At 38.0% G+C, this 19,207-nt stretch overlaps 1 protein-coding gene across 8 annotated transcripts in view; it reads left to right on the plus strand.

Annotated features, from left to right (window-relative positions):
• Nucleotides 1–19,207, plus strand: part of LOC138325010 (uncharacterized) — a 96,620-nt gene that overhangs the window by 20,556 nt on the left and 56,857 nt on the right. For 2 of the 8 annotated variants that reach the window (XM_069270332.1, XM_069270336.1), the window contains exon 1: nucleotides 10,490–11,254. The exons of 3 other annotated variants lie outside the window; for them this stretch is intronic. In XM_069270332.1, coding sequence (XP_069126433.1) covers nucleotides 10,992–11,254 — 263 coding nt within the window. In that variant the 5' untranslated portion in view covers nucleotides 10,490–10,991. Of the gene's footprint in view, nucleotides 1–285; nucleotides 382–10,487; nucleotides 11,255–19,207 lie in introns of those variants that run through there. 3 more of the 8 variants (XM_069270335.1, XM_069270326.1, XM_069270327.1) reach the window with 3 other exon arrangements.

A 19,207-nucleotide genomic window follows, 5' to 3' on the forward strand; every position in this document is an offset into this window, starting at 1 on the left:
TTCAATGATCTAGGAGATACCAAGGGTGCCAAAATACTTCAAAACTACAACAAAAAATCCTAACAACTGTCTATCAGTCAATCTTTGTGTTTCGGAAACTACTAAAGCTGTTTTCTGCAGTTGTTTACAATATTCCGTACGTTAGGGGTAGATTGTAGTTTTCTACGTTCTAGTATGCCCCATAAACATCGCTTTTCTAACCATTTGGTTTCTCTGTTTCTCCTACGGCCAATTAAAACCATGTACCTTTGCATAATAACATTCCTGGAGCTCGCTAGGGCTGGTAAACATGAGCCCTCGTCACAGCTCCAAACAGGAAGTGATTCCTCCTATCGTCACTGGCAACGCTCCAACACCTTCAAAAGACACAACTTATCTCAAGTACGTAAAAGAGCAGTTCAAAGGCTGCCTAATGCACATTGATTCATTTCGACTTTTCATAAATAGCTTGATTAGAGAAACAGTTTTTAGGTGTTGTGTCGGTTTGTAGCGATATTTTGACATGTTGGACTCTCTGATGATGAATGTTAGGCAGGTTTCGAAACGAGAACTTTCAACATCGAGCATGTATGCAATGCTTTTATATAATGATAAAGTTAATTTAATTATGTAATATGCTTTTAAAGTTTCCTTGTAGATAACAGCCAGCCAACCTAATTTTTTTTTACAAGTTTCAAAAGTATATTGTAGGTAAATCGGGCATGTTTCATTCTGTTTTCTCTTTACTTGTACAGTAGTATCTCCGTGTACATAGATTCTCGGTTTAGAATTTGTCCATCTGCTTACGTAGTGACTGATATGCATCATGAGTTAAGATTCCGCTTTAACCATTCGAGGTTAAATACTGCTTGTAGAAACTGTATCTGTTGAGATATAAGTATGGACTCCTGTCTGATGTGAAGATTATTAAGTGGACTTTATATATATAACTTCATTAACAAGGTGAAATCATGAGTTCTGCGTTGGCTAAGTTTTGCATACATGTTCATTCTTGTAACCGTTCCGGAAATCTATCGAAATCTGTCTAAAAGAATAATAGAAAATGTGCATACCGACATTATTGGTAGAAATGGCAGCAGGGTGGATTCATTGCCCACGTAAGAAAGATAAAGACCCAATAAAACGGAGCTTAGGAAAGAGATAACTCACTTTAAATATTTCATTTAGGCATTTAGATGGGTATATGTGTGTGGATCGTGGCAATGGGTCGAGTTGAGCCTGGTCTCGTCTGCCAATCAGAACTGTGCCCGACCGTCAGGCAATCTACATCATATCCTTACTCATTTGTTTTAATGGGTATTATGCTTTATAGCTTCATTTTCTAAATCTTTCAATTATACCGTAATGGCTATGTAGAGAGTGTTTTTATCGCGGCTTTCCCTACAATGTCTGACTACATTCCAACGTTAGGACTGTTGCACAGGTGACGTACAAATCGATTTCTGCTGGTTTTTAAAAATACACAAACTATAATGGTTCCACGTGCTGGAATGTCAGAGGGACATATTTGTCTGTTTGTGAATCGGCGTTATAATCGTACACCTCCCACGTATCGCACGGAATGTGTATCACAACCCGTAAACAACAAAAGGCCCAACAGGCCTGCGCGATTCTCAAGCTCCATGACCAGTGAAAAAGAGTTACTTAACATTTATTTACTTGTAATAGTGACTGTATTATCCAATATTTCATTGAACTTTGTTGTTGTTATGAAATCAGGTCATATTTTAACTCTTTGTTCCAAATAATGTGCACTTTTTAAAGGTGTGTTATTGCTTTTGACTTTTCAACATACCTTATATCCAACTATATATCTGGTATCGGAATTGTGTAATTGTGGGATGAAGTCTTATTGATGATAATCATGCTAATGACTTTATCTTTCATTCATTAAGGAGGTATCTACATCTGACGTCAAATCAAGGTCGGTATGTGGTGGCACACTTTCTCGTAAGTGTGTGATTATAATGCCATAAACATTAATGTTTATGTAAGTACCAGGTTATAGCAGAGAGTCGACATCCGGTACAGACTTTCACGAGAAAGTCGGGTGGGGTCTCACCTGTGGCCATTTATAACAAGGCAGGGTCTGATTAAAGCATTACCATGGCACTGACTGATAGGATCTAATTTACGTCTCTCGCAGATCATGTAATTTAGTCTGCATGGGGGGTATAAGGTAACGGCTGATGGAGTCGTGTGTTTGGGATACAGGTGTAACGAATGGAATAATCGTTGATGTTTGGGCTAACAAATAGTTGTGTGTGTCACTTTCAGACATTTGAGGTTTACTGAAACAACATTTAATTGTCTGGTATTATTTAACAATATGATGTGTAACTGTTTAAAGGGAGACAAACACTACAAATATATCCATCCATATCGATTGACTGATCACGTCCTACTGCAGAGCTGCAGACAAATGTTATCGTCTGACACGTGTACTCTTGTCACGGGCTCATTCTTATTGAACAACTTCCGGAGGCATTGTAACTATGTTCATAAGTATCTCAAACTATTGTTTCAACTAGAATTGTAAATTCAACGCACATTTGAAACTGATATTGATATTAATTAAGCCACAGAAAATGTCATAATCGTTCAGATGACGGTAGTCACGTTTACATGGAGTATTCTTTCTCACGCACAGTACTTCGGGCTGATCGCATTCCATAATCGGCCATCTTTGATTTCAACATTTGGTTAAAAAATATCAGTTTTGTTATGTTAAAGTTTATTTATCATTGGTCAAGTTCGCGGGTTAAAGGTTATAGGTCGGTCATATTTTGTGTCATTTCTAAAATCAAAATATTCTTCTGTTATTTGGAAATAATTTTTGGAGATTTGAAGAAAAAAATATGGAAAAAAGCTTTAATTTATTTAATCTCAAATGTATACTCTTTAACTTGCATTGTCAGCTTTAAGCAAATGGTCAACTAAGCGAAGGTCAGGGGTATCAGATAAAAACTCATACAATTATTAGACTTAAAATTAAGTTTTAGATATTGTGGTACATATGTTTGGGGTCATACACATTATTTAAGGAATACATTTGCTGAGGGTATAATAATAATGGATCACGAGTAATTTAAATTATGTACCTCGGCTGATTATAAACGAGTCATGCTTCTAGTATTATCATTATCAGTGTACAATGATAGTATAACACGAGCGGCGAGTCTTTTGTTACGGGAATAGCCGCTGGCGTAGCAATGGGGCGGGAAACGTGGGGTCATGACACCACTTTTGGTGGAAACATATGAATGACTCGATTACAATCAGCTGTTCAATCAATTCGTTGACAGAATGACGTTGTCGTAAACAGAATATGCTACTGTCGCGATAATAAGTAATATTTATTTGCGTGAAAAACTGTAAATATGAGAAATGGCGTTTGCTCATGTCAATATCGCTATATTTAAGGAATAATTTTTTAATATTTTGACGTTACATAATTTACACGTGCTCCATTATCATTATAACATCATAACCTGAACAGAATAAAAATCTATTTCTTTTAGTAATGTTGACATGAGCGAATGCCATTACATAAAGGAAGCTCAAGTGACATTATGTAACGGCAAATATCAAGAGTTGACAAAAACCAAGAAAATTGACCCAAAAACGTCCAGGAGACGTTAAATGGTATTGGAATATTACGGCCAGTGTGTCCCGGCTGTCTGGTTTAGCGCGGAATGTGCTTCCCGCCACCTCGTTACAGTGTACACCGTGTAATGAGGAGACGATCAACAGAATTCTTGGCACCATGGCAACGATAACATTCGTTTCTCCAAGCGCAATCCAGACTTTGAGCCGAACACACTCGTGTGTTTACGCGAAAGCCTAATATACGTTGATTTGTTGACATAGGTGATACGTCGGTTCATTCTAAACTTTCTCAATGAAAGAAGAACGGGTTTCTCATCCCGAAACAATGTAGGTTACGGAATCTGTTCTGATTGGAAAGAGAGTGGTTTGTCATGATGAAACAATGTAGGCTGTTTGGGCCTCGTGTTGGTTAGGACTATTAGATAGAGCTGTCAGGAGGAATACATAATGCTACAATTCCGGTTAATTAACTAATTACAGTGATAGGTGTCACGTCACGCTCTCATCAGCTGTTGGTTGGTTACAAATGTGGCTCTTTAGATATCCATACCATCATGTCAATGTTTAGTTACATAACACAAAAAATTGGCATTGTATATTTTTTTCTATTTGCTGTAAATCGTACCACTGGACCACTTTATCTCTGCTGATTACGTAGACATTGCTGACGTCATTGCGGTGAGCCCGTATGTGGATGATCTTTGTGAGTTCGTTGATTGCTAATTCGCCTTACTGTAAGACATTGCTTTTAGATTGCTGGTTTTCCTACAAATTTAGTTTTAAGTCCATGTTTTGCGCTACACGTGCCCGATACATTTACTTGTTTTTGCGCTGCACCTGCAAAATACATTACCTTGTTTTGGCGCTACACGTGCCTGATACATTTCTTTGTTTTGGCGCTACACGTGCCTGGTACATTTCCTTGTTTTGGCGCTACACATCCCGATACATGTCCTTGTTTTGGCGATACACGTCCCGATACATTTCCTTGTTTTGGCGCTGCACCTGCAAAATACATTACCTTGTTTTGGTGCTACACATGCCTGATACATTTCCTTGTTTTGGCGCTACACGTCCCGATGCATTTCCTTGTTTTGGCGCTACACGTCCCGATACATTTACTTGTTTTTGCGCTGCACATGCAAAATACATTACCTTGTTTTGGCGCTACACGTCCCGATACATTTCCTTGTTTTGGCGCTACACGTGCCTGAGACATTTACTTGTTTTGCGCTATACGTGCCCGATACATTTACTTGTTTTGGCGCTACACGTGCCTGAGACATTTACTTGTTTTTGCGCTGCACGTGCCTGATACATTTCTTTGTTCTTAGCGCTACACGTGCTCGATACCATTGCCTTGTTTTGGCGCTACACGTCCCGATACATTTACTTGTTTTTGCGCTACACGTCCCGATACATTTACTTGTTTTTGAGCTACACGTACCAAATACATTACATTGTTTTGGCGCTACACGTACCTGATACATTTACTTGTTTTGCGCTATACGTGCCCGATACATTTACTTGTTTTGGCGCTACACGTGCCTGATACATTTCCTTGTTTTGGCGCTACACGTCCCGATACATTTACTTGTTTTTGCGCTACACGTGCCAAATACATTACATTATTTTGGCGCTACACGTGCCTGATACATTTCCTTGTTTTGGCGCTACACGTGTCTGATATATTTCCTTGTTTTGGCGCTACAAGTCCCGATGCATTTCCTTGTTTTGGCGCTATACGTGCCTAATACATTTCCTTGTTTTGGCGCTACAAGTCCCGATATATTTCTTTGTTTTGGCGCTACACGTGCCTGATACATTTCCTTGTATTTGGCGCTACACGTGCTCGATACATTTACTTGTTTTTGGCGCTACACGTGCCTGATGCATTTCCTTGTTTTAGCGCTACACGTCCCGATACATTTCCTTGTTTTGGCGCGTCTGTGTGTGGTATTTATTGATTTACACATTAATTAACTCACATAAGATGACAAATAAATCACAGCCAATGACTTTCCGATAATTCCGGATCAGATCCACACGAGGCATTACACTGTCCCCCAAATTACCGGTACAGACGATATTTCATGCCCCGGTTGAAAAGTTACCGGTGTGGCCAATATATATTACCCCAGTAGGAGGTTTCCTGTCGATGTGAGTGATCTAGTCTCGGCCAAATGAAGAACAAACTTATGAGTTCCGACGTTTAGAATCAAATGAGCCAGGTCCAATACATTCTCTTTTTTACTTTAAAATGTCATTTTTGTTACGGATTTAGACAGATTGGCTTTGCTCCCTGTTAGACTTTAGCACTGACTTTCCGTTGATGTAGAATTACATTCATGTTTTGGTGGGAATATGGCGGTCTGTTATCGTCATTATGGTTTAGGAGAACGATGTCAAGGAGACGCTCTCACGTTCTGTTTGTAGTATTATAACGGCTGTAAAAAATGGTACCGGTATGTAGGATTATATAACGACTGTAGCACAATGGTACCGGTATGTAGGATTATATAACGACTGTAGCACAATGGTACCGGTATGTATGATTATAAGGCTGTATCGTAATGGCACCGGTATGTAGGATTATAACGGCTATAACACAATGGCACCGGTATGTAGGATTATAACGGCTGTAACACAATGGCACCGGTATGTAGGATTATAACGGCTATAACACAATGGCACCGGTATGTAGGATTATAACGGCTGTATCGTAATGGCACCGGTATGTAGGATTATAACGGCTATAACACAATGGTACCGGTATGTAGGATTATAACGGCTATAACACAATGGCACCGGTATGTAGGATTATAACGGCTATAACACAATGGCACCGGTATGTAGGATTATAACGGCTATAACACAATGGTACCGGTATGTAGGATTATAACGGCTATAACACAATGGTACCGGTATGTAGGATTATATAACGACTGTAGCACAATGGTACCGGTATGTAGGATTATAACGGCTGTATCGTAATGGCACCGGTATGTAGGATTATAACGGCTGTATCGTAATGGTACCGGTATGTAGGATTATATTACGACTGTAACACAATGGTACCGGTATGTTTAAGCAATAAACTGTTACCATATTGGACATACAGTTGATATGAAGCCCATCCGGAAGGAAGATAAATAGAATGGCGCCCGTTAGGGCGCCATGAATATTTATCTTTCGGACGGATGGGCTTCATATCAACTGTATGTCCAATCTGGTAACAGTTTATTACTTATATTTCCATTACGATCATTCAAATTCAAAATTACACACGTATATCTTTTGAATTTCCCGCTTGCTCTAGTGTTAACGAAACAAAATCCAATAAACGGAACAGCCATAGCATCAGCTTCTGAATATAGTTCAACACAAAACGGTTTGAAACAAGCGAACAAACGAAATTCAAGCGATAGTATTCTTTAATACATGCTATTTTGTCAACACGATAATAGCGTTAGATTTCATAGACCGCACAACTGTAAAACCACTTTTAAAAATATTTGACCGTTATGTATAGGCGTAAGTATACAGTGTATACATTGTCAGTGACGCGGCGGAAACGTCAAATATTCATACGCTTGACCAGATTGGAGTTCATAGCCAGATATTGCCCATCTGGTTTAACATAGATTAAACGGGAAATTGAATGTTGAATGGAAATATAAGAGTATAACGGCTGTATCGTAATGGTACCGGTATGTAGGATTATATAACGACTGTAACACAATGGTACCGGTATGTAGGATTATATAACGACTGTAACACAATGGTACCGGTATGTAGGATTATATTACGACTGTAACACAATGGTACCGGTATGTAGGATTATAACGGCTGTATCGTAATGGTACCGGTATGTAGGATTATATTACGACTGTAACACAATGGTACCGGTATGTAGGATTATAACGGCTGTAGCGTAATGGTACCGGTATGTAGGATTATAACGGCTGTAGCGTAATGGTACCGGTATGTAGGATTATATAACGACTGTAGCACAATGGTACCGGTATGTAGGATTATAACGGCTGTATCGTAATGGTACCGGTATGTACGATTATAACGGCTGTAGCGTAATGGTACAGCTGATGTAAAGAGACGGTTTGTTTGCCGGTAGAATGACATCGGTCTCTTCGAAATCTTGAGTGGGTAACATTTTTATGCAAGACAGGTTCCTCACTGGTTTCAGCGTGTCCGGTTTTTCTTAGCGTGTCAGGTCGTTTGCAGATGTTTAAGACAGTGATGTTTCTGGGTGTTTCTTTGGTACCGGTGTTTCCGCTGATTCTACCACTCTGACATTCGTTAATTATAAATCTCTAAATCTTCATGCTCGCTCGTTCATCCTATTTCCGGTGTATAAGGTACAAACTGCAGTTCTGGATAAACGAAACTGTCTCAAGGAATTACATTTAAACTTTCACATTTTGTGTGTGTATTTAATTTGAAGCAACGTGTATTATACAAATTAACTTTAGCGCGTACTTCCTTCAGGTGTGGGCTCGAGCACATGTCGGTGGGTCCGATAATGCGGGGAGGAGGGCCAGTAGGTTAATGATCCTAGTCTGTCACTTAGAGCTGATACGGAACAGCTTCGCTACCTTCAGTAGGGCTGGCAGCTTTTCAGCATTCGGCGCTATCCTTACTTCAAACGGTTAAACACTGTCTTTGAAAAATGATCACGAAGTTATTCCAACAATTTTAATGGCCAACTTATTTCTCAGAGTTCTCTTCTCCAAATTTGTGCAAAGGAACGTGACAATGTTATTAACATATAGACAATTGAATGTTTTATCTATACATGTAAGTAGTATAAATAAACAATAAAATCTACATTAGCGACCATCCCTGATAAAACACCGCCTCTTTAATAAAACCACACTCTTTTTCATTCTAGTCTGTGGATACGAGACCACCAGATGGATAATGGTGTCACTTTTCTTTGTCTCTCAGTGGTCTCTATAGACAGGTTTAATCGTATGTAAAAAAGGTCACCAATGATATGGCTATGAGTGTTACGTAATATGTAGGTACCTGTGTATACAGTTTAACAGGTAATCAGAGATAATCTTACCATACCAGGTACGTAAGTTTCCTATTTTCATGTGACTTAAGAAGATGTTTCCAGAGAAGATCTCCTGTAACAGCCGGAACTTTATAGAGTCGACAGACAAAAATAACTTACGATCCCGATAACGTATTACAAGTCCCATCAACGCAGCATCCTTTATCAACCTCTTCAGTTTTACAAGTTATGTGCATTTTATTTATACATCTAACGGCTAGCATCGCTCGCCTTTATAAAAATGTAATCGAGATTTTATACACCAGCTTCGACATTTATAGACAATCAACAAATTACCAAGATTCTCTTTCACGTTCACAAGTTTTTGGCTGAAAGTAAGAGATGGTTTAGTAGCAATACACATCAGACGTATTGCGGTCGCTATTACGTAACATTACAGCCATCAAACTTTCTGTATTTTCAATGTTATATTCTATAATTCCTGTAAATTATAAGGACATATTGTCGTATCTATATAGGATTGATAACGGTTCGCAGGAGTACACGTACGTCTTGTCCGGTAGACTCAAATAAATATACTCATATTATATAGGCCCCGACAAGTCAAAGGAATGTTTCCTATATATATATGTTCGGTATAGAGTTCCGTGATGTGAGATGATAACACTCTTCCTGGCTAGGTGTAACTATCGCCGACAACCTACCATCAATATCCGGCATTTCATGGAGCATTCTAGGTTTAGGACAGTGGTAGGTTTGTACGCGATATAGATCACTGTGTATCTCCATATATATTTACTTGATAACCCTATTGTTTTTGTATATGTTAAATGTTTGCGATAATCTGGCATTCCAAAGTTATTTATATATCATTGCCTTCGCTCGGGTACTATATGCTATCTCTCGACAACACTATAAGACCACAGTGCCCTCAAAAGAAGTTAATAATGATTTCAGTTCATAACAGATTGAAGAAAATTATTAAATGATAGGACGTCATTTTTGTCAATGTGTAGTACGTAAAAAAGTGCGCCAAACCATAGTCCCGGGACTATGGCTAAATGGCTAAATAGTGCCCGGGTACTGAACCAATAAAACTCGAAAATTCACGTTATGTTTTAAAAGGAAAACGCCCGCCATCAGCCCATGATGACCTTGCTTCTGACCCCTCCTATCCATTCCTACCATTCTTTTTGTACCATCTTAGTCCTCCATAACTGGGGGTCCCTGTCCACAAAATGTATGTAAGCAGTGCGGAATGCCTGGAGATTATAACACGTAAATTACGTGTCTAAATGCAGCAATATCTGAACAGTGTCTGATATCTGCAGTATTACGTTTAATTCACTCACGGTTCACACATTTTTGTCAAATATCAAAAAGCCACCTTCTCCGGATCCACAATCGCCATTGTTAGGTTCCTCGCTTAGATGGCATTATGTTGCTTCCGGTCCTGAGGTTCCGTTTTGCTCTTTCCTTAAAATCAACATCTAAGAACTGACAACATCCAACGAAGCTAGGAAATAAAGCTGCCAATCTTATCTAAATAGATATGTGTTTGTAATGTTCTTGACACGCTTCCAAACGTATGATCAGCCTAAATAAATCACCATCAAGTACAGAGTAATACTGTTACGATGTAATGTACAATGACACTTCTATATTAATGTAATATACTACGGCCTGTTTAGCTGTGGATTGGATTCATACCTATGTTTCCACCTTAGGGGCTTTCCCAGCACACACATACTGCTACGAGTGATGTGTGTGCATAAACTCAGTGTTTTCAGTGTTAAAGTTTGCCATGTAAACGCTACCGTTTTGTAGTAGCACCGTGTGTATTGTCTGTTTCTTGGGGCGGTCTACAAAGGCTAGCTATCCAATATTTACCGAGTGATGTAAATTTGTCCTTTGACCTCTGAGAGGAATAGCATACCTAATCGATCCGCATGTGTATGGGGGCACAGCGTTATATTAGGACGCCAAATCTTAACAACAACAGTTGCGTCCTGTTTTGAAGGAATTCATTTTGTGTGATCGATTTAGAACAAGCATTTCTACTCCCTCGTCTCAGTGTTACGGCCTGGCTGGCAGACTGACATTGCCTGACTATATCGGTGGGGAGAGTTAGTCTATACCCTATATACCAGGGAATCTCCTAATTAACTCACCGACTGTTCGCCATGATATAACTACAGGTAAATCTCACAATGACTCACCTGTAATTTTACTGATTATAGAAAAGTGGCTTGTAAATGCAGTGTGCATTTATAAGCTATTGAAGCATTATGCAGTCAGCGATATTCAGTCCCTGAGTGGTGTGTCTGAGGAGCATTCCGTCAACATGTCCATCCTCAAACTCACGGAGGAAAGCCCGGATTCTAAACGCTCGGAACATGTAAAAACAGTGTCTGTTAGTTTTGGTGAGGTGTTTATCCAGGGAAGTAATGACACAGGAAGTGACGAAGAGATCCAGGTGACCCCTCTACCTAGCCCCCGAAGGGGCAAAGGCAAGGGCAAGAAACACACCCGAGTGTTGATCCCCCCGAGGGACGGGCTGTCCATGGACCGGGAGCCTCTTCTATCCGAGAACTCTATCATGGACGGGTAAGTCAACACCTATAACACGTGCATTATTGTATCATTGCTCTAGGTAGGGTCAAGGGTCAAGGATGACATTGCAATTCTAAACACCAATTTAATTATTTATGCTTGCATTACGTTTCCATTTGCCGTGCTTTGTTATGTCAGCCCGCTTTCACTCAGATATGGTTATGATCTAATGATCAGTTGACTTTCACCTGAATGAACACTTTTAGAATGTAAACATGTCCTCGTGATGTCAGATTCACACGTATTGGTGGCCTTGACATTTCATGTCCGTAACGGAATGTTTAACAAACACGCGATGGACTATAGTTATGCTCATACAATTTAATGTACATTTGTCTGAAAGCTAATGATGCAATATTTATACGTGTCGTGGTCTCGTGTGTGTGTCATTGGAAAAGGCCAAGTGATATGATAGTGCCTCCACAATAGAATATAAATGGCATACCGGTTCTTAGCCAATCTGGATACTATAGTGTAATTCGATTATTGCTAATGTCAGTCTCAAACGAAACAATTAAAGTTGATTGACGTTTAATCAATACTTTAATACAAACTTCGTTCAGTACTGTATGCATGGCTATTGCCAAAGCTTATTTGTGTCAAGTCAAATCAATATACATATAAATGTAGAATAAACTGAACTTCTGTAAGCTTTCGATATTTATTTACAGTAAACAAGCACACTTTGGTCCATCTATTCATCAATCATTTTTGTGAATAGAGTGTCCTAAATCCGTTGTGGTATCAACATATACCAAATAAACAAATATATACTGTAAGTCGTAAACGTCATGATCGCGTTTTCCAAGTTGAACAAGATACTCCATGGACCATGCAAAGCTTCTTGGTGATGCTTAAGTGATCAATGTATAGTGTGTAAGATAATGTGAAGGGTCAGAAATAGCTGACAGAGGCCCGCCAAAAATAGTTCCAATCTAACTTTGTCAATGAATAGAGTGTCCCTTTGTCAAAAGGTTTATTCGGGCAGCCCCAGACAATCTCTATCAATATTGGATAACCAGAATACATTTTTAGGGTTCGGGGTTACAGACATCATTGGTATATAAAGATACCGTGACAAGGGTCTGGAGAGACTGCATGTCATGTGGATCGATACAACACACGTGGTCACTGCGAGCCGACGAGAAAACGCCGTGTCAGCACAACTCTAGTCACATGGTCGTTTGGGGCAGTGTAATTAGCAATGATTACCTGTCTCGTGCGCTCGTGATCCACGTGTTCCACTCTGCGAGCGGGGCACCAACGAGAACGGAATGCTGGTGCTTTCTGTTTACAATCATCAGTAATACACACAATGGACGCGCATTATTAAAAGGGGATGGTATCAAAAGGTATTTTACTGAACGTACTCTCCAGTAATGTACCATAAATATACTGGTGTTACAATGATTGAGTACTTTTAAATAACTGCAGGTCAAGGTCGTCTGCAAACTCCTCCGTGTACAAGTGCCCACTTTGTCAGAAGATGCATTCTTTGATTTCAACTGTTTTGGGCGGGGAGCGAATTAGGACGGAGTAAGTCGGAATTTTATTGATTGTGAAGAGGATGCATGACACAGCCGACATAGAAATACACAGAGATGATGGTCGTAAATAAAAGGAGACGTGTACTTAATGCTGACACATGCAGACACACGAGAGTGTATTGGCATGGATTTACGACTCTACCTGTGGTCACGTGCTCTCTCAATAGAGGTTACACCTTTACCTGTGTATATATCTCTGTTTACGAAAATATATTTACAAATTATGATTTAATTCCGATACTTTAGTTTATGACCTTGAGTCCTACAAGGGGTCGTTCCAACTCATTAAATCCCGACATTACTTTACTCTAATTGTGTATATTATAACATATCTCTAACGTTATCAAGTAAGTATTTATAGATACACCTGAAGTTTATTTTCTGTTGAATATCAAAATGCCTGTTCCTTAAACCGAATATCAAAATGCCTGCTCCTTAAACCGAATATCAAAATGCCTACTCCTTCTACTGAATATTTTACTTCCTGTTTGTGGTCTGGCCCACGTGGTTCTCTAGTGCAGACGCCGCTAGTGATGCCAGTCTGTCAAAGCTGTTAACTTGTCAACCTTAAAGGTAAAAACAAATTGACAATTTATAAATAAAATGGGTTGTCTTTTGTCGATTTGCGTTTTTTAGGAGACGTTTGTCAAACTAAAATGCAAGTTTTTAGATTTAGATGGATAGGCAATGTATAGTGTATCTTATAAGAAGTTTTTACTTATATGGGGACGTGAATGAGAGCTTTTAACGTGAACGAGAATACCTAATAGGTACTTATGAGGAGGGTGTTTAAACTAAATAAAAGGTTTTAGATTTGCCATTGAGTCAAATAAAGGCAAATCTAAAGCATTAGACATTTTCGTAAAGAATTGCAGCTTGTTTCTGTATTGCTTGTATAATAATGATGTCAATAAGGATATGGTACACTGCTATAAGGATATGGTACACTGTTATAAGGATATGGTACACTGTTATAAGGATATGGTACACTGTTATAAGGATATGGTACACTGCTATAAGGATATGGTACACTGTTATAAGGATATGGTACACTGCTATAAGGATATGGTACACTGCTTTAAGAATATGATACACTGCTATAAGAATATAGTACACTGCTTTAAGAATATGGTACACTGTTATAAGAATATAGTACACTGCTTTAAGGATATGGTACACTGCTATAAGGATATGGTACACTGCTATAAGGATATGGTACACTGCTATAAGGATATGATACACTGCTATAAGGATATGGTACACTGCTATAAAGATATGATACACTGCTATAAGGATATGGTACACTGTATAGGATATACACTGTATAAGGATATGGTACACTGTTATAAGATATGGATACACTGTTATAAGGATATGGTACACTGCTATAAGGATATGGATATACACTGCTATAAGGATATGGTACACTGCTATAAGGATATGGTACACTGCTATAAGGATATGGTACACTGCTATAAGGATATGGTACACTGCTATAAGGATATGGTACACTGCTATAAGGATATGGTACACTGCTATAAGGATATGTACACTGCTATAAGGATATGGTACACTGCTATAAGGATATGGTACACTGCTATAAGGATATGGTACACTGCTATAAGGATATGGTACACTGCTATAAGGATATGGTACACTGCTATAAGGATATGGTACACTGCTATAAGGATATGGTACACTGCTATAAGGATATATGGTACACTGCTATAAGGATATGGTACACTGTTATAAGGATATGGTACACTGCTATAAGGATATGGTACACTGCTATAAGGATATGGTACACTGCTATAAGGATATGGTACACTGCTATAAGGATATGGTACACTGTTATAAGGATATGGTACACTGCTATAAGGATATGGTACACTGTTATAAGGATATGGTACACTGCTATAAGGATATGGTACACTGTTATAAGGATATGGTACACTGCTATAAGGATATGGTACACTGTTATAAGGATATGGTACACTGTTATAAGGATATGGTACACTGCTATAAGGATATGGTACACTGCTATAAGGATATGGTACACTGCTATAAGGATATGGTACACTGCTATAAGGATATGGTACACTGCTATAAGGATATGGTACACTGCTATAAGGATATGGTACACTGCTATAAGGATATGGTACACTGCTATAAGGATATGGTACACTGCTATAAGGATATGGTACACTGCTATAAGGATATGGTACACTGCTATAAGGATATGATACACTGCTATAAGGATATGGTACACTGTTATAAGGATATGATACACTGCTATAAGGATATGGTACACTGCTATAAGGATATGGTACACTGCTATAAGGATATGGTACACTGCTATAAGGATATGGTACACTGCTATAAGGATATGGTACACTGCTATAAGGATATGGTACACTGCTATAAGGATATGGTACACTGTTATAAGGATATGGTACACTGCTATAAGGATATGGTACACTGCTATAAGGATATGGTACACTGCTATAAGGATATGGTACACTGCTATAAGGATATGGTACACTGCTATAAGGATATGATACACTGCTATAAGGATATGATACACTGCTATAAGGATATGGTACACTGCTATAAGGATATGATACACTGCTATAAGGATATGGTACACTGCTATAAGGATATGATACACTGCTATAAGGATATGGTACACTGCTATAAGGATATGATACACTGCTATAAGGATATGGTACACTGCTATAAGGATATGGTACACTGCTATAAGGATATGGTACACTGCTATAAGGATATGGTACACTGCTATAAGGATATGGTACACTGCTATAAGGATATGGTACACTGCTATAAGGATATGGTACACTGCTATAAGGATATGGTACACTGCTATAAGGATATGGTACACTGCTATAAGGATATGGTACACTGCTATAAGGATATGATACACTGCTATAAGGATATGGTACACTGCTATAAGGATATGGTACACTGCTATAAGGATATGGTACACTGCTATAAGGATATGGTACACTGCTATAAGGATATGGTACACTGCTATAAGGATATGGTACACTGCTGTACAAAGGATATGGTACACTGCTATAAGGATATGGTACACTGCTATAAGGATATGGTACACTGCTATAAGGATATGGTACACTGCTATAAGGATATGGTACACTGCTATAAGGATATGATACACTGCTATAAGGATATGGTACACTGCTATAAGGATATGGTACACTGCTATAAGGATATGGTACACTGCTATAAGGATATGGTACACTGCTATAAGGATATGGTACACTGCTATAAGGATATGGTACACTGCTATAAGGATATGGTACACTGCTATAAGGATATGGTACACTGCTATAAGGATATGGTACACTGCTATAAGGATATGGTACACTGCTATAAAGATATGGTATACTGCTGTAAGGTATATGTACACTGCTTAAAGGATTATGGTAACACTGCTATAAGATATGGTACACTGCTATAGGATATGGTACACTGCTATAAGGAGTATGATACACTGCTATAATGATATGGTACACTGCTATAAGGATATGGTACACTGTTATAAGGATATGATACACTGCTATAAGGATATGGTACACTGCTATAAGCGATATGGGTACTATAAGGATATGATACACTGCTATGAAGGTTATGGTTCCCTGTTAATAAGGATATGGTACACTGCTATAAGGATATGGTACACTGCTGTTATAAGGATCTATGGTACACTGCTGTATACGGATACTCTGAAAATAGACTTACACTGATACAGGATTGATTACACTGCTATAATGATATGATACTCTGCCTATATTGGTTATGGTACACTGCTATATAAGGATATGGTACACTGCTATAAGGACTTTCGGTTCAATGCTATAAAGGATATGGTACACTGCTCAATAAAAAGATTGGTACACTCTATAAGGATATGATACACTGTTATAAGGATATGGTACACATGCTATAAGGATATGGTACACTGTCTATAAGGATATGGTACACACTCTATAAAGGATATGGTACACTGCTAAAAAAGGATATGGTACACTGCTGTATTTGGGATCTCTGCTATATTGATATGGTACATTCTTTTAAGGATTTGATACTATGCTATAAGGATATGGTAACACAATGTTATATGGGTTATGTACCACTGCTATAAGGATATGGTACACTTGCTCTGCTATGAATCAGGATTATGGTATACACTATATGAATACTCTGCTATAAGGATATGGTCACACATCAGTACACGTCTATGTTACATAAGGATATGGTACACTGACTATAAGGATTGGAACACTGCTTTTTATGATAACCAAGATTTTTATTGATACACTCATTATAAGGATTTTTATGGTACACAGTGTTTATAGAATATATTCTTGTAGGAATGCTATTACAAGCTTAGGTTAATATGGAACATTGCTTATCCTGATTTATGGATACACTTGCTTAGTTCAATTATTTTATGCAAATGAAACACTCATTTAAAAGTGACCGTTTATTATTCAATGATAATGTGGGAGGACACTCAATTGTAACAGGATGTGACGCTTCACGTACACTAGAATTATTCATCCGCGACGACAAAAAAGTTCAAGTATTTTTGTGTCTCACTGCAAAGTAATGGAATATTTTACACTGCGGTATAATAGATATGGTTCACTGCTTAAAGTTGATATGGTACACTAAGGATATGATACATGATATGGTACACTGCATATAAGGATAAGTTTGGTACACTGTTATAAAGGATGATTGTTACACTGTGCTATAAGGATATGGTACACTGCTATAAGGATATGGTACACTGCTATAATACAGGAATTATACACTGCTATAAGGATATGACTACTGCTGTTATGGTTACACTGTATATAAGGATATGGTACACTGCTATAAGGATATGGTACATTGCTATACATAAGGATATGGTACACTGCTATAAGGATATGGTACACTGCTATATGGATATGTATTCACTGGCTATAAGGATATGGATACACTGGTATAAGGATATGATACACTGCTAGATAAGGATATGATACACTGCTATAAGGATATGATACACTGCTATAAGGATATGAGTATTCATGATACACACTGCTATAAAGATATGGTTACACACTGCTATAAGATAAGATATGGTACACTGTAATATATGTGTTTACACTGCTAATAAGGATATGATACACTGCTATAAGGATATGGTACACTGCTATAAGGATATGATACACTGCTATAAGGATATGGATACACGTCTATAAGGATATTGGTACACTGCTATAAGGATATGACTGCTGTACACTGGTATAAAGGTATATGGTATACAAGCTAGTAAGGATATGGTACTACTGCTATAAGGAAATGGTACACTGGTTAATATATGAGTACACTGCTATATAGGATATGGTGATACACTGCTTAATAAGGATATGGTACACTGTCTATAAGATATGGTACACTGCTATAAGGATATGGTACACTGTTAAAGTATATAATATGATACACTGCTATAAGGATATGGATACACTGCTATAAGGATATGTATAACACTGTTATATAAGGATATGGATACACTGCTATAAGGATATGTTATTTACACTGCTATAAGGATATGATACACTGCTGTAAGGATATGATACACTGCTATAAGGATATGATACACTGCTATAATGATATGATACACTGCTATAAGGATATGGTACACTGCTATAAGGATATGATACACTGCTATAAGGATATGGTACACTGCTATAAGGATATGGTACACTGCTATAAGGATATGGTACACTGCTATAAGGATATGGTACACGTCTATAAGGATATGGTACACGTCTATAAGGATATGGTACACGTCTATAAGGATATGGTACACGTCTATAAGGATATGGTACACTGCTGTAAGGATATGGTACACTGCTGTACAGATGAACTTTAACGTGTATTGATTACTTTTTCAAATTGATATGTCAACGATCTTAATGTGACAAATTAAGTCATGTTTTGAGATTAATCCTATTCCCTCTAAGTCTGGATAGAATCACGTTGGTGATCACGAGATGCTCCTCGCTTTAATGTCTGACTTTCTGGCGGAAAGTGTTGTATATGTACAGACAGCCCTCTGAGAAATTTGTGGGTTTTTTTTTCCCAATATTAATAATTTTTAAAATTTGACGAGCCTATGAATTTTATTTTGTGTATGTAATATTCCATATTGAAATAAGAGATCGTGCTCTCCATAATCTCAGTCGTTTTTGGAGGTATCTGCCATATTCTCACCGGTTGAGGGATATTTCCATTATTCTGATAACATATTGTGAAATTTATATCATTTTACAATATTAAAAAAAGAAGACATTTTCATACTTAGTGT

The sequence above is a fragment of the Argopecten irradians genome, chromosome 6, assembly GCF_041381155.1.
Source record: "Argopecten irradians isolate NY chromosome 6, Ai_NY, whole genome shotgun sequence".
Taxonomy (NCBI): domain Eukaryota; kingdom Metazoa; phylum Mollusca; class Bivalvia; order Pectinida; family Pectinidae; genus Argopecten; species Argopecten irradians.